At 51.5% G+C, this 19888-nt stretch overlaps 1 protein-coding gene across 2 annotated transcripts in view; it reads left to right on the forward strand.

The window, feature by feature from the left end:
- The window catches only part of Rasa3 (RAS p21 protein activator 3), a 110710-nt gene that overhangs the window by 46657 nt on the left and 44165 nt on the right, over nt 1-19888 (forward strand). For both annotated transcript variants that reach the window (XM_006981280.4, XM_042262965.2), the window contains exons 2-3: nt 1356-1473; nt 16697-16800. In XM_006981280.4, the coding sequence (XP_006981342.1) occupies nt 1356-1473; nt 16697-16800 (222 nt within the window). The remainder of the gene's footprint in view (nt 1-1355; nt 1474-16696; nt 16801-19888) is intronic.

Raw genomic sequence — 19888 nt, forward strand, 5'->3', positions numbered from 1 at the left:
ATTATCCACCTCATTCATCCATAGGCTGGGCCACTTCCAGAGCTGTTCTGTGCTTCTGGCCCAGGAGCCAATGGCTGGGCTTAGAAAATCTCCTAGACCTACCGATGGGGCAGTCAACTGCAGTATGGCAAGAATGTTCTGCAGGCCCTGCTGGCACGGGCTGCCTCAGAGTCTCCTACAATCTCCAGACACACTCAGAACCTTTGTAGGGTTTCTCAGAGGAAGAGTGGCCCATGGAAGGGAAGCAGGGGCCATTGTAGGCTTCTCCTTCTGGACTTTTTTTTTTCCCCCCAACTTGGCAAATCACAGTTGGAGTTCAGAGTTTAATTTTGTGAATGAGAAAATGAGTCCTTGTGGTTATTGCTGTCCTTACCATAGTAATAAAATTAAATATGAAAAAGCCACTTGACACATGAAGGGACAAAATGTTGTCTATGCCACATTTTGAAAGGAAGCCTTGAAAGGAAGAAAATCCTGATATGCTCTACAGTCTGGAGGTTACAGGCCGAGATAGTGTGGATCCATGACGCTGGGCCTCTGGTGGGATGGTCAGGACAGTGGTGGCGCAAAGTGCTCACCTTGGGGCCAGGAAGCAGACAGACCAGGGTCTCACATCCCCTTCAATGGCACAACTTCAACAACTATCCAAAGCCTCCTGTTCCCAAAGGCTCCACTGCCTCCCGGTAGTGCCACCCTGGGGACAAGCAGAAGCTAGACGTGGTTTCACGAAGGCAGCCCCCAGAGCCGTCAGAGTCACAGCGGTAAAAAGGAGAATGGTGGGGGCTGGGAAGGTGCAGGGGAAGTATGAGGGAGGGATGAAGAGGCCCTGCTGAAAGAGGTGGCGGTCCAAAGCGTGGTGATGGAAGCCGTGGGTAGATGGAGGCGTTGGTGCACAGCAGTGTGACCATGCGTACCGCTTACTACGCTTAGAGGTGGATGTGGTGAGACGTGCTGTGTGCATTTTACCTTGATTCAAGTTTTTGTCGACTAGAGGGGTGAATGTGGACAAACAGAATAGTCTCCAGTCCCAACACTAGGGATCCTCACGCTCCTGGGTTGCTCTAGAGGTCGATGCCTGTGTGACAGACATCGTTCTAGACAATCTTTTGACTTGTAAGAAAACCATATGAAGAGTACATGAGTGTCCAAGGCGAAGGCACGTACCTCCCCATGACGTGACGCTGGCCGTGGTTCAGGCGTGTGTGTGTGTGTGTGTGTGTGTGTGTGTGTGTGTGTGTGTGTGTGTGGCTAGTGGCTGCGCTGAGCGCCCTGGGGTCGGCGAACGATGTGGAGGACGGCGAAGGAGGTTGAACATTCTGTGCTAAGTTGGTGTGTGTCACATTTTTACTCTTCAGGTGAAGCCAAGAATCTTCCTTCCTACCCGGGGCCAAACAAGATGAGGGACTGCTACTGCACAGTGAACCTGGACCAGGAGGAGGTTTTCCGGACCAAAATTGTAGAGAAGTCACTCTGGTAATGTCCACTGCTGCTTTTATTAATTCTGATTCTGCATCTGCCTATCTGTGCCAGGCTGCACATGGAGGGTGTGTGTGTGTGTGTGTGTGTGAGTGAGTGTGAGAGAGGAAGCATCCACTGGTGTGGGCTATAGTGGGCACCTCTGGCCTGATGAGATAGTGTTCCTGATCTGCAGGGCCTCAAAGCATGGGAAACTCTTGGGGCCATGTCTTTCCCCCTGGACATGAAAAGAGCTTCTTGAGAAAGTCTGCAAATGAGGCTGGAGAGATGGTTAAGCAGTTAAGAGCATTTGCTGTTCCTGCAGAGGACCTGGGTTCAGTTTCTAGCACCCATAAGGTGGCTCACAGTCACCCTTACCTTCAATTCCAGGGGATGGTACCCTTTCCTGACCTCCATGGGAACCAGGCATGCACATGGCGCACATACGTACATGCAGGCAAAACATTCATATACATACATTTCTTTAAAAGGTAAGAATTTTAAGAAAGGAAATATTTTAAAGCTTCCTCACCCCACACCATATTTCTTTTAAAAAATGTTATGAGACACATCGTCTGTACACAGAGATGTTGATTGAGGAGAAAGGTCTAGAAAGCGTTTATTGGCGTACTTTGAGTAAGGGAGGGTCAGCCAAGGAGAACAGGAATGTAATGGGAGCTCTAACTTGTTAGTCTGTGGTCCAGGATGAGAGCTTTTTGTCTCCAGCATGAATTTTCAGCATGGTTGTCTGCCCCAGTGTTCTGGGGCCCGGACCTTGCCTTGCCAAAAAGCGCCCAGTCTGTGGAGGGTCTGGGCTGTGGCTAAGAGCATGTGGGGACAGGAAGTGACATCTTAGAACCCGCAGCAGTGACCGGAGAGTGAGAGGGGGAAGAGCAAGAAAGGCGTGAGCGTCCCATGGGAGCTGGTAAGGAGCCCAGACTGTCATCAAGGCCGGCGTGCCAGCCGCTCTTGCGGTTCTTCAGGATCAAAGGCGACAGCGCTGAGCCAGGGACTCCACCTTTTGGGTTTAGAATTAGGGGTTGTGTGGTTTCAAAACGCTATTCTGATTTTGAGAGCATTTTTAGCAGCCGAATTATATCCTTGCCTATTGCTGCTTCAAGTGGGAGCAAACAGCGTGTCCTGATGACTTAATGAGCTTAATTTTTGGAAAACCGCTAATGCTGCCCGCCCCTGAGGGAGGTGGATGGTGTACTCAGTTCTGTCTGCCTTGCAGCCACCCTGCTGAGGCCCCACGGTTAGCTGTTTGTGTTGTTATTTATGCACGCTTTGATTTTTAAAAAAAAAATGAAACTGAAGACAGAAAAATACAAGTCTATGTTGAAGAATGTCTTGTGGGGTTGGTGAAGATGATGCTTCATTACTAATATTAACTCTCAAACATCACATATCACACGTGTACTTATGCATGTGTGTATCTGCGTGCATATACAGATGTATGCATGCATGCATGCATGCATGTATGCATGTATGCATGTGTGTATATATGCTGCAGCAGAGTTCACTGGTTTCAGAAGTCTTGAGAACAGGGAAGCTAATATTAGTGCAAACAAGTCTATTGGTGTGTAATAACAAACCGAGTTGTGAAGCCCAGCGGTTATTCAAGAGTCAGGGAGATCAGAATTGAGTTTCAGGAGTGAGGTGAAGTGAAGGGACTGACCTAGTCTAGGTGAATGAGCGTGTGGACAGATGGACCGCCACAGGCCCAGACAGGTGAACGGATAGACAGACAGACAGCAGTTCTAGTATGCCCTGTCATCAGTGCGGATTAAGCCAAGGTAAAGTTCCTGGGAGGGTTAGAAATTCGGTCTTTCAGTCCTTGGTGCACACACCAAGGGCCAGACAATTGGTCATGGGGTAATCGCTGAGCTGGTGCTCAGTCCTTTGGGGTCCATGGGATGGAGTTATGTCCTTCTGGTCTACATCCTACATGGTCTGCCTTATCCAGTGAGTTCTTGTGTCCTGTCTTCCTGACAAGACCTTAATATGCCCCCACAGTCCCAATTCACCGATAAATCTGTAGGGTGGTGTCCTTTCTACTCCAAGTTGGTTGATATTTAAATATTCTTACTCGAAACATCTCTACATAAAAGAAAGTCTCTGTGTTTGCAGCTTTCACAGAAAAAGTTTTTCAATTGTCCTGGAACTTTTGATTCTCATCTGGCAAGAGACTTCAGCCAGACTCTGGGGTGAGAGGTGAGGGACTCTTTTCCCTTCCTTGTCCCCATCTTCCCAGCATGCCTCGGGCTACGGATGGAATATGCCAGCTGAAAACTGGGTCCCGTTACGAGTACAAACTGGTAACCACAGAAGTGAGCATAGGCATTACGGCAAGAGCTTCGTGTGTGGCTGGGCAGCCCTCCTCACACTGGTAGACCTTCAGGTTGGCACCCCAAGCCCTGTGTGTTCATGTGTGGGTCTGTGGGGCCGCTTCGTGTGTGGCTGGGCAGCCCTCCTCACAGTGGTGTCCTTCGGGCTGGCACCCTGCACTGGGCTACCCGTGCCGGTGACTTGCAGAAGAAGTGAGCCGTGGTAGGGTGCTGCCTCGACCTGGTGCCGAGTCCACATCTGAGGCCCAAAAGCCTCAATCCGTGTGTTCTAGGTCAACACTGGATCAGCGTCCACTCCGGCCATGAAGTGTCCATCAAAGCAAATCCAATCATCCCTTTCAGTCCAAATCTCAGAGTTTTCCTGTATAAAGTTCCATAGAATGTCCCATAGGAGGGACGTGTGTACAAAGAAAGCATGTTTGTGAGTGTGTCAGTGAAGGGATGGCTGGGGTGACAAGCCACAGGCCACAGATGGACACACGGCAGGGGGACGGAAGGCCATAAGGAACATTCTTTTAAAGTAGCCCTTGTATGAATGGACAGTGCAGCAACTTGCATGGAAAACCTGGTGAAGGAATTAAACCGCTCCTAGACAGAGCTGAAGAGGAAACCGAAGGCCAGTTTGAAGTAGAAACTGGAAGTGCAGGGAGTCTAGAGAAGTGGAGGACAGTGTGGTGACAGCGTCATAGCTCTCTAGGAGGGGGGAAGGGCACAGTAGCCCAGGCCCGGGTCCTGCTTAGGTTCTGGTGTGGCCTTGGGGCCGGGGGGGCCCCCGGACCCAGCAACAGCTGTTGATGGGAGGGGCAGACCCAGTGGCCACTGTGATGATGAGTAGTGGGACAGAGCAAGTGAGACACCCCCGGGCCCTCCCCCCACTCCCCCCACCTCCTCTACCCCCCACCCGCGGTCCAGACTGAGAGCCTATAGCCAGACACCATTCCCATCGTGTGACTGCCGCTCCACAGAGGGCAGCTATGCCCATCAGACCCGTTCCTGGCATCAACCTCCAGCAGCAGAATCTCCATGGCAACAGTGCCCTCCAGCATCAGCATCGCCCTTTAGATGAGATATTGATCTGGCGGCGTTGCCACAGGAGCCGGAGACTCGACAGAACCCGCAAGTCTGAACTGGAAAGTGTGCAAGGGTGTCCTGACGGCACACGCATGCAGCCTGGCAGAGCGGGCGAGAGCAGGAGGCGCTGCTCGTGGTCCCGTCGAGCCTGGGAGGGTGCTCACAGAATACACTCGCTGTGAGTCCTTCTGTGCGCCTGGACTCAAGGCGGAGTCACACAGTATGTGCAAGGTGAGAGGGGGCTGAGTCTCTTTGCCCCCTCTCCACGTTACGGATGCTCTCCCGGAGTCCATTCTGTGTCTTTCCTGTGCGTGGATGGGACCTGCTGGGCTTCAGTGTTTGTGCCCTCCCTCCCGAGCCAGTGTCTCTGGGAGATTACTGTCCTCTACATCCCTCTTCCTACTGTTAGCTCTTGGAGAGCAAGCGCAGCTCAGCTCGCTGGCCCTCCCAGCCCTTCCCGGTGAAAGTCATATTGTGGAAGGTTACGTCCCACCTGAAAGAGATGCTCCTGGTGTCGAGAGCGAACTCTCTCGGTCACTGTTCTGTTGGTGTGAAGAGACCCCACGGCCGAGGCAACTCTTAGAAGAGAAAGCTTTCAACTGGGGGCTGGCATACAGCTTCAGAGGTTTAATCCATTATCATCATGGCAGGAAGCAGACAGGCAGGATGCTGAGTATTACCTGAGAGCGTTAACATCCTGCTCCACAGGGGGCAGGCACAGAGAGAGGGGGGAGAGAAAGAGAAAGACAGGGGAGAGAGAGAGACAGAGACAGAGAGACAGACACAGACAGACGCGGGGAGGGAGAAAGAGAGACAGACACAGAGAGACAGACACAGAGGGAAAGACACAGACAGACAGACAGACAGACAGACACAGAATCTGGCGTGGGCTTTTGAAACCTCAGAGCTCAGTGAGTGACACATCTCCTAACCCATCTCAAACAGTCCCCACTCCCCGGTGACGGTGACTAAGCATTCAAATACACCAGCCTGTGAGGACCATCTTATGCAGCCGCCACACAAACCTCTCCTCACTCCTGACCTCGTAGAGCTGTAACTTTGACCTTTCCTGTGAGGGCCGTCCACTCCACCTTCTCATTCACGGAAGTGCACTGTGACCCTGGTCTGGACGGCCGAGAAAGCAGCATGGCATGCTGTGTGAAGGCATCTCCGGGCTGCCGCTTTCAAAATCTGTGCAGCTCTGTGTTCCAGGGTTTCAAGACGAACAATCCTACCCCACAGGGTTACACTTCAGTACCCTGCAGCCAGTGAACTGCGGGCTTTTCCTACCCAAACCCTGGCGTGCTGGGCGATGGCACCCAGGGCACCAGGCAGGAAGTTACCCTGGTGTGGAAGCACCGTGACCTGACCCCAGGGTCACGCTGGTCCCAGTCTCCTCTGTAGATGTGTCTGAGAGCCACCGATGCCGGGTTTCGGTTTCTTACTGGATGACAGGTGTCGTCTTCTCCGGTTCCCCATCCTGTGGATTCTCTGTGGGCCATTCTGGTAGCAATTTCCCAAGGGCTCAGGCCCAGCACCAGTGGTTAGGTCTGAACTGCTCTGCCTTCCTGGCTGCCCGTGATGCTTCACGAATCTCAATCCAGGGGACCTAAGAGGCAGAGTTGTGCAAAGCAGGGAGGTTTCCCTCAGCTCAGAGGGAAACAGAGTCCCTCTGTCCCCTGAGGTCCTTCTGGAACAGACTGTTGCCCTCACAGGACCCTTCCATGCCCCGAGGCTTCAGTCTACCCCCAGCCTGTCTCCTGGAGACATTTGATATACTGTGGGCTTTAATGGAAGTTTAATCTGGCTTTTGATTAGTGACGAACCCAGTGCCTGTTTCGTAGTTGGACGTTCAGCCATTGAGAGACAGGCTGGAATCTTGGTAGAGAACCGCTTCCAGCCCATGGGGCCAAGAGCCCAAGAGTCACGTGGCTTCTTCCCTAAGTCCTCCTGGCCACTGGCCTTGTCTGCATCTCCTCAGACACTGGGGGGGGGGCACGAAGACCAGGCTCCCAGAGACCCACCCTGATTCCGTTCTTCTTCTCCACACAGCCCTGTCCCTCCCCGTTCCCTCCCCCTCAAGTCCCCATCCCGCTCACGATGTTGGGAAATAGGCCCAGGAACTTGCTCCGGGGAGGACACTGGGGACCTGGCTCTATCATTTTCTCATGACCAATGTCACTTGTCACGAGGCTCCCGCAGCTGGGATGGGGTGGGGTGGGGCAGCGGTAGATGTCGGGAAGTGACTCAAGGAAGACTTGGTGGTTTCTCTTGCAGGTCCCAAGTGAGGCTTCTGTGAACCCTGTTGCCCCGTCCGACGGGGCAGCGGGAGGGGGAGGGAAGTTGGAGGACCATGAGAGAAGGGATTCAGAGGGCTCCTGCCAGAGGCCCCATGGTGGGGATAATGGCCCATTGTCAGCTTTTCTGGATGAAAGTCCCTTGATTCTGTGAGCCTCCTCTGAGCCCCGGCTTCTTCCTTTTTGATGAGGTGAAAGACAGCATGTCTGTCATTCTGGTGGCCTCCAGGCAGAAGCTTCTGGCTAGATTAATTTCCTCTTGTCAAACGGCAAGGAGGAGCGAGGTCCCCAGCCCTTCCCTGTGGGTCTCTTCTTTACTGGGAAAGAGGTTTCTGGAGCCCTTGAGCTGAAATGGGGGCTGCCTGGCTAGCAGCATCATGCCTCTCCTGCCACTGGCTGTGGCCCGGACAAAGGCAGCCTGTGTGGACACAACTGTGGCTAAGCAGTGCCTGGGAAGGGAAGCACCCTCCCTGTGTGCCCCTTTGAGGGCCACAGAAAGGAGACTTTGTCCACGGGGAAGCTCTGGGAGGAGGGTGCAGAAGAATGTCCTCCCTCGTGTTCAGCCTGTTTCCTTTTTCTTTTGAAAATATGCTTTAAACTCTGGTGCCCAGGAAGGGACGCGGGCGACTCCCATTGATGAGAGAACCCAGACGCAGGGTGTTGAGGTCCTGATGCCGTGTGCCTGGTTCTTCCTGCTTCTAGCCTGATACTTAGCATCCGACACAGGAGGAAACCTGGCGGCTCACCACGGCCTGGGTGTCTCTGCCTTAGCTGGAGGAGCCTGCTGTGGGCATTCCCACAGGTCTTCATTGAAGGCACTATGTAAGGGTGGGGCAGCCATGGCCCAGTAGGTGAGAAGTCTAAGTCCTGCTGGTGAAGCTGGAGGTAGGAGGTGGAGGGTCTCAAGTCACCCACTAGTAAGGAAGTTGTCTGCAGATGTGGGGTGTGTTTCCATCAAAAGGGTTCCTCCTATGCTGTGAATTATTGGAACATAGATTCAAACATTCCTAATGGATCAGTAGCCTGAGAGAGAGAGGGAGAGGGAGAGGGAGAGGGAGAGAAAAGATGCTAATGGAAAACAGGCCAAAGTCTTTAAGAAAAGTGACATTTTAAAAGCTAATAAATATATGGAAGAGTCTCAAACTCACCTGTAATTTAAACATGTCAAATTAAATAATTTTTTGATTCTTTTTCCCCCCTTGCTATCAACTGAGTCAACTTTGAGGGGTATACCCAGGGTCAGACCACACTCCTGTACAAGCAAACTTTAACTATATAGATGTGACCTGGCATGCTGAGGCGTGAGCCAGTTCATGCTTTCTGGAAGGTTCTGTAGCGTGATGCCTCAAGAAGTTTAGAGCATTCTTTACCAACGATCCTAGCTCAGAATGGTTCTGTGGGAGACGGCAGGAGCCATGCAGACCCACTGTCTGGGTGTGGGCTGTCTCGCTGCTTCTCGCTGTGAAGGTGAGGGAAAGCCAGTGAGCAGTGAGGCTGGTGGTTTTGTTGGTGGCCATGGGGACATTTGGCCCAGGGTGTTAGGTTTGCTTATCCTGGAAGCGGCCATCAGGATGATGCTGAGGAAAAGCTGTGTCGGAACATGTATGGCAATCCCCCTTTGAAATCTGTCTGTTTCTGTTTCTCTATCTGTATATATTTAAGGCAAAACATTCTAGGAGGGTCTTATCCCAGAATGTTAATTCTAGTTTCTAGTTTTCTGACATCTGGCTATATTTTTGTTTTAAAAATAGTTTTATTGAAATATAATTTCCGGATCATGTAATTCAGCCATTTAAAATCTCAGCTCCGTGGCTGTTGGTAACTTGACAGGCCTGTGTAACTAACCATCAGCACCGTCGCTTTCAGAACATTTCACTTTTCCAGAAGGAGCGTGGTTCCTGTAGCTGCCACCCTGTCCCCCGTGCCTGGCACCCGAGGCGTCTCATAGCGGTGGAGCTCTGTGTGGGGCTCATCTTCACCCAGTGTCTCAGTTCATCTGTGTTGTCGCACACATGACATGGGCTGAGCGCCACACCGTCTGCTGATGGAGCTGCTCCTTCCTCGTTGTTCTTTTCAGACAGGGTTTCTCTGTGCAGCCCTGGCTGTAGCCCAGGCTGGCCTCAAACTCAGATCCGCCTGCTTCTGCCTCCTGAGTGTGGGGATCAAAGGTGTTGCGCCTTGGCGCCTGGTTTTCCTTTTTTTTTTTTTTTTTGATGATGTGTTGGGAACATTTGTAAGTTCTGATCTGCTGAGATTTCATTTCTCTCAGGTGTATGTATACCCAGGAGTGGAGCTATGGGTCACCTGGCAGCTGTGGGTGACAGTGAGGACTTCCAGGTCTTTCTCCCGACACCGTGCACATGACCATCTCCCCGCCAGAGCTGGTGCAAGCATTTCTGTTCCCAGGGCCACACCTTGAATGTAGTTTGTGGTCGTAGCCGTCTTAGTGTGATTTTTGGTGGTGGTGGTGTTTGTTTTTGCTTTTGTTGTTTTTGTTTTTTGAGACAGGGTTTCTCTGTGTAGTCCTGGCTGTCCTGGATCTCACTCTGTAGACCAGGCTGGCTTCGAACTCAGAGATCCACCTGCCTTTGCCTGCCAAGTGCTGGGATTAAAGGTGTGCGCCACCTCTGCTGTCTTAGTGTGTTGGTTTTTGTTTGTTTTTGAGACAGGGTCTCACTGTGTTGCCCTGGCTGACCTGGAACTCTCTATATAGACCAGGCTGGCCTGAAACTCATAGAGATTCACCTGCCTCTGCCTCCTGAGTGGTCGGAGTAAAGGCATGCACTATCACGATAAACCAGGCCATGAAAGTAAATGTTTTAAACAATGTAGCTATAATAGATTTTTATTCTTTTTTATTTTATCTGTGATTTAATTTTATTTCTCATTTAAAAAGATATTCCTTAATATCTTAATGTTAGTTAAAAATGTAAGGAAACATTCTTTGTCGTGGATGTCTCCGGTTTCCAAAAGCCCACAAATTGGGAGTATAACGGAGGGACACATGGGCAGTTCTACAAATTTGCACATGACCTGTGTTGTGAATTAATTTGTCCCCCCAAATAGCACTTTCCTGGATATTTGCTGACTTTGAAGGGAGGGCTTGCTGAGCTGTGAGACATGAGGCCGGCACCTGGTCCGGTCTTGCTCCAGTCTCTCTTCTCTTTCAGCCTGGGGTCCCCGCTACCCCGCCGTGACCTGCCTCTCAGCCAGAGCTGGGCCAGCTGGGCCATCTCTCCGGTGGCTGGTGACTGTGGAGCGCCTGCATGCAGAGGCTTCTGTGTTTTTCTCAGTGATATCCCACGCTGGCAAAGGAGAGTTCTGCTGCCGATCTCACACCCACATTCAGCAAACACCAGGGAATCTGGGGCCACTGTCTGTGACAAGCGGTGTGCTGGAGGATTTATAGCCGATAAGTGGGTATTCATTCCTTCTGTCTGTCTCTGGAGCAGAGACAGGGCTGTGGTGTGGCACCAATGTCTAGAGCAAAGTTCATCCCGCTAATAGCCCAAGGGAGCCCCCATTTCCCACCCCACACACACATCAGCCTGAGATTTTCTCAGGTGCTGGTCCAAAGGGACAAGTCAGTGGGCTCCTCTGTGTGTGCCCATTGCTTCTACATGCTCCGCTGGGTCTGGTGGCCCCAGATTACATACATGCAGCTGTTGAGTGAGCAGGAACTTAATTCTAAGGGGCAGCATCGTGTTAGTTGTTTTTTTACAGACTCTCTGAAACACCCGGGACGGACTGTAAAGCGAAGAGGGTAGTTTGGTTGGTTCAATCCGGGTGGCAGCTGTCTGGATGGTAGGGTGTCCAGGCAGCAGCAGCAGCAGCAGCAGCAGCAGCAGCAGCAGCAGCAGCAGCATGATGGGACAGGCAGGTACATGGTATATGTGTAAGTGCATGTGTGCGGGATGTTGCCCGAGCCAGGGCTCAATCATGGCCTTATCTGTGTTCCTTCCTCCCTGGCCTGGCACTGATAATCCTTTGGCCTCCCAAGCAGCAGGGATTACAGGAAGATGTCGATGTACCCAGCTTACTTATCTACTCCTGATCACTTGCAAAGGGCCCCACTTCTAAACACCGTAGTTAGATTACATTCCCACCCTCTTAATACCTCATTGTAGGGACAAGACTCCAGTATGTGGAGTTCCAGGGACACTCCACCCAGAGTTTTTGGGGAAGCTCAAGCTGCTTGTTGCCCAGGATCGTGCCTGGGGGTCCGGTTTGTGACTAGACTGCCAGGCAGGAGTGTTAAGTGAGGTGGGCAATTAGCTGCATCCCCTCATTTAATTTCCCAGCAGGCACGTGAATTGCAAGGCTGGTTCATAACGGTGCTCAGGATTAGACTTGGGCAAGGGCCTGGGTCATCTCAGTCATGCTCACAGCAGCTCTGCGGCTAGATATCGCTGTGGACACTTTGTTTCTAAGAGCTGATCCACTGGCCCTGGAGTCTCATCTACCTCATCGCCCTGCTCCAGTGGCCGGGCATGAGCTGGGGACTCTGTGGACTCTGCTCTAGGTCAGGTAGCTTCGCTGGTCCATGCACACCCCAGGGAATGGCCCAGTACAACTTACCTAGCTGACCCCACTTCCTGCCTTCATTTGGGCTTGAGGAACTCACGGGTCTACAGCATTTGCTTGTGGTTTGAAGGTGCTCGTGTGGCCGCAGATCGGGGTCCCCAGTGCCCTGCAAGCCTCTGTGCTCGAGGATGCTAATCCTGCTGGGTTCTCATTGGGCTGAGACCACAGCCGCCAGCTGGGGTGCCAGAGAGTGGGAAGACTTGCCGGTTTTGGTTCCCTGTATTATTTTTTCACAAGGAAACCAGGGGTCTAAAAAACCCGAATGAATTATGGGTTAGGGAGAGGGTAAAGGTGCTGACCACCAACCCTGCTGACCTAAGTTTGATTCCTGGACCCTACATGGTAGAAGAATACTGACTCCAAGATACCCACCCATCTCCACATGCTTACCATGGGACATGTACACACATACACATGCAATAAGTAAATGTTAAAAAAACAACAACAACAACAACAAAAAAAACAACCCACCCACGCTGTCTTTAAAAAAAGAAAGCCTACTGAACTGTAGTCGGGGATGTGGGATCTGCCTCTCTATGGAACCCTCGCCTCCCATGGAAACGAACACCAGCTCGGCCAGGCCAGCCTCCACGGCCTCTTCTCTTCAGTACTGGTCAGACCTCAAAGCTCTGTGGATCGTCTGCTTGGGAAGCAGTCCTCTCTCCAGGCCCAGCAGAAATGATAGTTCTTCATTCTCTGAGGGCGCCATGCTCCTCAGGAAAGGGGTTACCTTCATTGCTCACTCTCTCTTTCCCCCTTTACCAGCTCAGCCAGTTCGTGGGAATTCAGCCTGCACACACTAGCTTCTCATTTAGTAAAACCACCCCCTCATCTGCTAGCGTCCCACCTGAATTTCCGGAGTTTTGAGGTGACTCACAAGTTCACCAGTAAAATTTAAATTTAAGAGTTATATGGAATTAGAGAATAGCAAACATTGTAACACCCACCCATAATCCTAACACTCAGTAACTGAGGCAGGAGAATCTCTGTGAGTTTAAGTCTAGCCTGGGCTACATAGTGAGCCCTAGGACAACCTGGGCTATATGGTGAGACACTGTCCCAAAACAAACAAACAAACAAATAAATAAACAAAATCCCATGCAAAATAAAAAAAAAAAACATGAAATAAGAGAAGAAAAAACATTGAAGGTGATTGAAACTACTAGAAAAAATTTACAAAAAGATGAGACAAAAGGTCACTTGTCTGCTCTGCTGGGCCTGCTGGGATGTCCTTAGCTCATTGGAGGCATGCCCAGTGTGAACAGTAAGATCTCGGCCCCTTCTGTTTTCCCCCTTGCTTTCCTGACATACGGTAGACTTTTGCTCCATCACGTGTTCGTGCCACGGTGTCTCTCACATAGCCCCAGGACAACCGGCCAAATAATCATGGGCTGGAATCTACAAAACTCTGAGCCAAAATACTAGCTTTCTCTTTGTAAAATTGGCCAGCTCAGGTATTTGTTATTGTAGTGACATATCACGACATAAAGCTAAGTGGCACATCATCTGGGCCTCTATGTATGTGGGTCACAATGGGACCCTAGATGTGGCAAGAGATCCTCCCCAGAGCCTGGTTCCCAGAGGTCCTCCCCAGAGCCTGGTTCCCAGAGGTCCTCCCCAGAGCCTGGTTCCCAGAGGTCCTCCCCAGAGCCTGGTTCCCAGAGGTCCTCCCCAGAGCCTGGTTCCCAGAGGTCCTCCCCAGAGCCTGGTTCCCAGAGGTCCTCCCCAGAGCCTGGTTCTCAGAGGTCCTCCCCAGAGACTGATTCTCAGAGGTCCTCCCCTGAGCCTGGTTCTCAGAGGTCCTCCCCAGAGCCTGGTTCCCAGAGGTCCTCCTCAGAGCCTGGTTCCCAGAGGTCCTCCCCAGAGCCTGGTTCCCAGAGGTCCTTCCCTGAGCCTGGTTCTCAGAGTCCTCCCCTGAGCCTGGTTCCCAGAGGTCCTCCCCAGCGCCTGGTTCTCAGAGGTTCTCCTCAGAGGCTACCCAGAAGGGACAGAAATGCCAGGTGATTTTAAGGTTGGATATCCAAGTGTCTTAACCCAAATAGTCCATTCAGCATCGATCCCTCTGAGTGTCGACACAGGTATATGCAGAGAAACTATTTCATACTTTAAAAAAAAATCCAAGTGTTTTACTATTCACTGTTAAATGGAGCCATTTAGCAGTGCTTGCGGCCGTTGAGGTTTCTGGTGGATGACAAAGTGCCTGTCTGGGCATGTTCTGTGCTCCTTTCTTTGAATTTTAGGGTTGATGATAGTTTTTCTTGTTCTTGGACCAAAGCCTGTGGAGCATGGGCCGTTTCCACCATGACACATCTTCTTGGAACGTTCACAGACAGGAATCAAGAGGTGTCTTGTTTGTAAAAATCTCATCGTTTTCCAGCATCTGTGGCTTCATGTGGAGGTGGACAGGTTTTATTCCACACTTCAAAGGCAGTGCATTATGGGGAGACACGCATTGCCTGTGCTTTTACACATGCCTGTGGCCCACACGTGCACTTTAGGGGCTGACATACGCGTATGGGGCACACACAGCTGCACCCAGGGTACAAGTATATAGATACATACGTGAAGGTACACATGCATACATATCCACAGGTACCCATACACATCTGCACGCATCTGTGCCCACAAACACGCACACTCACACCTGCATCTATGGGCATACCATAGATGTGGTACACATACCACACCCAGAGGTACACACACAGGATTATTTACGCTTCTGCACCCATGCATGGACATGGACTTCTGACGGGAAGGTTCTGTCTCCCAGGGCTTCAAGAATTTTCATGTAGAAAATGCACTGTTTTTAAGGTTCTCAGTTCCAGAGAGGATAATAGACCTGAGAGATCAGTGCCCAGTGCAGGGAGGCTGGGGATGTAGGTTTACACGAGGCCTTGCTCTGTTGTTGGATGTGTGTCTGGCACATATACAGGAGAATCAAAGGCTCACGTGAATGCAGAGGCTAAGTGTAATTTCCTTAAGAAAACGCCGTTAACCTAAGGGATTCTGGATGGAAGTCCTTGGGCATTCCGCTTCTATGAAAGATAAAGTGATGTTCCCTGTTGTCTTTAAGTCACTACTTCTCTGTACCCAAAATGTTCGAAACAACTTCAGCATCTCCGTTTTCCCTTCGAGGATTTTGCTTCCATTGCAAAGAGGTAGTTTCTTACCTAGACTTCGCCCCATTTCTGACAAATTATACTAAACAATGCTACTTACGGATGGCGCTGTCAGTCTGCAGCCCTGGCCTGAGCAGGAAGGTGTTGGGCTCCTTCTCTGACCCCAGCGGGGGGACACTAAGTATTGCCGTCCCACCCAGAGGCCAGGGTGGAAGGCTCACCTGCGTCTCCTGCTTTAATTTGTATTTCCCCGTGATCAATGTCTGGTTACTATGGCAATGCACCTGCTAGAAGCAGCTGCCATTTGACATCTGGCCCATCAGGAAGCAGAGAGCTCAGATGGCCACTTTTGCTAGCGGGGCAATATCCCCGAAGGGCCCCAGAACCTCCCATAGTGGGAATCAAGTGTTCGCACATAGGACCTTTGGGGGAGACGTTGCACATTCACAGCACAGCAGCTAATGATAGTTGGCATTTTTCATGCTCCTTGGCCATTTGGCTTAAGTGTGGTGTAAGTGTTCTTATTGTGGACACAGACCCTTTGTCAGATAACTGAATTACAGATATTTTCTTCCCTAGTTCCCTAGTTTCTCCTGTCTATGCTCTTAATGACATATTTTAAAGCATAAAGACTTAGTGTGTGTGTGTGTGTGTGTGTGTGTGTGTGTGTGTGTGTGTGTGTGTGTGTGTGTGTGTATGACACGTGTCATGTGTGCAGATACCCAGAGACGCCACAAAGGGGTGTTAGATACTCTGGAGCTGGAATTATAGGCTGTTGTGAGCTGGCCCAATGTGGATATGAAGGCCGAACTCAGGTCCTCTGGAAGAACAGCAAGTGCTTTAAAACACTGAGCCCTCCTTCCAGTCCCCAGCACAAACACCTTAATGTTTTACGTCTGTTAGTCTAACTTAACTATTTTTTTTTTAAGCAGTCGTGCTTATGATGTCACATCTGACCTAACTCCAGGTCACAGCTCTGTTCCCATGCACTCCTGAGAAGCTTGTGGGTTTAGCCGTTAGGTCCATGTGTGATCTGAGCTCATTTTGTCGGTGGTGGTGGTGGTGAGCAGGTCTCCGCACGTGGATGCCAATGGCCCTTCCCTCGTGTGCTGCCCTGCTGCTGTCCCTGACGGTGACACCCTGCCTTGGTTCCCCCTGCCACAGTCACCCTTCCTGGCTTGGACCTCAGCCATGGCCATGCATGGAATTGGAATCACATCTAATTTTAAGTCCGGGCCACATATCTGCACTGAAGTCATCGGGTTTCCTTCGCAGTTTCGCCAGGTCCGGTGGTGTCTTCGTGGTGTCATGAGCCAGTTTTTCCTAGCCCGGAACAATGGGAAGTTTGTTTAGTGACAAAGCCCTCTGGCTTTCTGCCCCTTTAATTAGAACTTGGGTTTATTTTAACTTTCCATTTGCAGGGCTGCCGCAGCTGTGGGATGACTCACGAGGGGGCCAATGAGCCATGAGGAGAGTGGGAGTCAGCCATGGGGCTGGGTCCTCCCCTCCCAAGAAGCAAGGGCAGACAGGTCTCTGCGGGAAAGGAGCGGATCCGAAACTTCAGTGTGTTTTTCCTTTCGATGCATCCAAGAAGGCTGCCCCCTCCTCCCAGTTCCCGTCAGAGCTCTGTAACAGCCTGGAGGTTGCCGTTACGTGTAGATAAATGTGCTGGAGATGGCTTTATTAATGACACCACCACCCCCCCTCCCGCTCCCATCGAGCTCTCTGACTTTTTCAAGACCATCCCCTGGACATGTCAGTCTTTGCGAGGACTCATCGTTCACTTGCATTCTAACCACGTGCATTCTGTCTGTTTGTCTAGCCCCTTTTACGGAGAAGACTTTTACTGTGAAATCCCTCGCAGTTTCCGGCACCTGTCCTTTTACATTTTCGATAGAGACGTTTTCCGAAGGGATTCCATCATAGGTAGGTACTGAAATGGGTGTTGTCTTCCTCTTACAAATCTCATCCTGGTAGAAGTGGCAGGTCTCGCCTAAGCACCTGCTGCCCTTATGACTGGGGGGGGAGATCAGCATTTAATCCGAAGCCTTCCTGAAGAGGACCGTACGGCACTGAGTCACTCCTGATGGGAGTGACTTGGAGGCTTGCCTGTGTGGCCTGGCCTCTTGCATTGTCCTGTCTTGCGGCCTGACGATGTACAGAAGACCTTGCCGCTGGAACCTCACATCTGGAACACACTGATCAGGGCCTTCCTAAGGCTAGCATGTCCCCAAGTGTCCCTAGACAGATTTCAAGAGCTCCTTCCCAGATACCCTAGGGAAGGATGGCTGTGAACCTTCCTTCTTCACTGTCTCTAGGCTTCCCTCATCCCTAACCCCAGCATAGTGGTAGGGATAAGAAAGGGCCAGGGAGAGGGTTCGGGGCCAGTCAGGCATGTGTGAGGTCCACGTTAACCCCTGTGTCTCTGAGCCCCAGTTTCCTCGGGGCTTCTGGAAGGCAGCAATCCTGATGCTCTCCCAGACAATAGTCATGTGATGAGTCCAGGTGATGGGCGGGCCAATGGGTGGTTCCTATTTTGGTACTCCCTTGAAGCCAAGAGAACGGTGATAGGGTAGTACCCGGGTTTACCCACCGCAAGTGGGCAGAGGAGGCCACGCCTACCCGAACTACGCTGTCCCAGGTAGGAAGTGGCTCTCTCTGTTGTCTGAGGCCCCCCACGTTAGTTGAGATGAAGAAGTCACAGGAATGCAGCGGTGAACACTGCTGAAACCAAGAGGACACTAATCTAAGCCTGACCAGATGGAAGCCCTGAGCCTCTCAGCCAGAGACTCGGTGGGTGCCTGTCAATGAAACGGGGGGGGGGGCGTGGCCTGGAAGAGGAGCAGAACCTTACTTCATCCCCCACATCTGACCTCACTCTTTCTTCTCTCTCTCCCAGCTTCACACTCACTGCTCGTACCCCGTCACACTTCACCCCTTCACCCACCTTCAGCCGTCACGACCAGACCCCCCTTACCTGACCCCCAAACCTCCCCTTCCACCTGTTCTCACCCCAATGCCCCACCTGACCTCCCGGCATGCCCACCTTGTCTTGTTCCTCATCCCAGCCCCATTCTACCTGATCCTTAAGCCCATCTTACCTCCGACCTCACACTCTTCTCATCCTCACCCTTACACTCTCTGTTCTTCACACCCTGTCTTAGCGACTGTTCTGCTGCTGTGAGGAAACACCACGACCAAGGCAACTCTTGTCAAAGAAAGCATTTAATTGGGGACTTGCTCACGGTTCCCGAGGGCTGGTCCGTTATCATCATGGTAGGGAGCGTGGGATGGTGGGCGGGAGGGCGCTGGAGCAGTACAGCTGGGAGCTTAGATCGGATCCAGAAGTTGCAGATGTGGCAGGGATGGGGGGGTGGGGCAGGGGTGGGAGGTTGGGCAGGGGTGGGGGGTGGGGCAGGGGTGCGGAGAATGGATGATGACTGAGACTGAGCGGGCGTGGGCTTTTGGAACCTCAGAGCCCTCCTCCCAGTGACACACCTCCTCCAGCAAGGTCACACCTCCTAATCCTTCTCAAACAGTTCTGCTAACTGGGGACCAGGTTTTCTTTTTTGTTTTTGTTTTTTTTCAAGACAGGGTTTCTCTGTGTAGTTTTGGTGCCTGTCCTGGATCTCACTCTGTAGCCCAGGCTGGCCTCGAACTCACAGAGATCTGCCTGCCTCTGCCTCCGGAGTGCTGGGATTAAAGGCGTGCGCCACCACTGCCCAGCCAAGTATTCAAACATATGCACCTATTGGGGCTGTTCTCATTCAAACCACCACACACCCTTTTACTGGCTTCTCTCATCCCCTTCACCTCACCCCTCACGTGACCCTCACTTTGTCCCTCCCACCAGCCCTCAGCTCCCTCCCACCAGCCCTCAGCTCCCTCCCACCAGCCCTCAGCTTGCTCTTCTCACCTTGCCTTACCAGGCAGCTCACTCTCACTCCTCACAGAGCCCTCAACTCTCTCCTCACACCTACCCCCCACTCTCTCTCCCTCTCACTTGCTCTTCATACTGCTTCTCTGGTGACTCACCTTTAGTCCCGGCCCTGCCCATCCCCCTGTCTCCGAGCCTCTCCACATCTGCTCTCCGGGTTTCCTGCCTGTGTGTTTGTCCGTATTCCATTGTCCGTACGATGTCTGTAGACAGGGATTTGTTTATCGTAGTCATGCCTTCGGTGCACGCTTGGCATATGGCCAGTGTGCTGAAGGAGCGCATAAACATGAATACACGTGTGCACACAGGGACACTTCCTTGTCATAATCACGTAAAGAAAGTGGAAAAGCGAGGGACCAACTGTACCGATGGTGCTTTTCCAGCATTGCACACCTTAGCTGTTTCGTACACTTGTGTCATTCATTAGTACATTTAATCATTTTGCAGACGTCTGTTGGATGCTCATTAACAACCAGGTTGGTGACTTTGGTGCTCACGGTCCTAGATGTCACCAGCCCCAAGGAGTCTTTCCTTCCAGGCTTTTCTTACGCGTGGGGATTATTTTGCACAGCTGTGATTCCTGCATACACCCTTCATTTCCCATCATGCGCGTCTCTTAATTTTCTTGGAGTGGAATGTCTCAGTGTCCTCTTGGTGTGTGTGGCCTCCTGCATCTTCCTTCAGGGCTAGGGGAAGCATGTTGATCTGCAAATTCTCACGACAATTAGACGGTCACTGTGACTGTTGGATGGCACCAATTGAGGGCCACCCCAGAACTCAGTACCCTACTTTCCAGCCTGTCCCTGCCAGTGACTGGCTGCTTGTGCATGTTAGCGTGACATAGTTTGGACACCTGATTTTTATTTTTTTTATTTATCCCTAGCTAACAATATTCATGGATGTGGCATGGGGTAAAGAAAATGAGTGAAGTTGGTTGCATGTACTAGGATCTGCAATAGCTCCTGTCTGTACTCACCTTATGTCTCAAGCCTCGAGACAAGTCGGTGTGGGGGAGCCTGACACCAAAAGACCTGGGTCCCGAGAAGTCACTCTCTGAAGGGGCTGTGATTCTCGAAG

Source organism: Peromyscus maniculatus, chromosome 17 (assembly GCF_049852395.1).
Source record: "Peromyscus maniculatus bairdii isolate BWxNUB_F1_BW_parent chromosome 17, HU_Pman_BW_mat_3.1, whole genome shotgun sequence".
In the NCBI taxonomy this organism is placed as follows: Eukaryota; Metazoa; Chordata; class Mammalia; order Rodentia; family Cricetidae; genus Peromyscus; species Peromyscus maniculatus.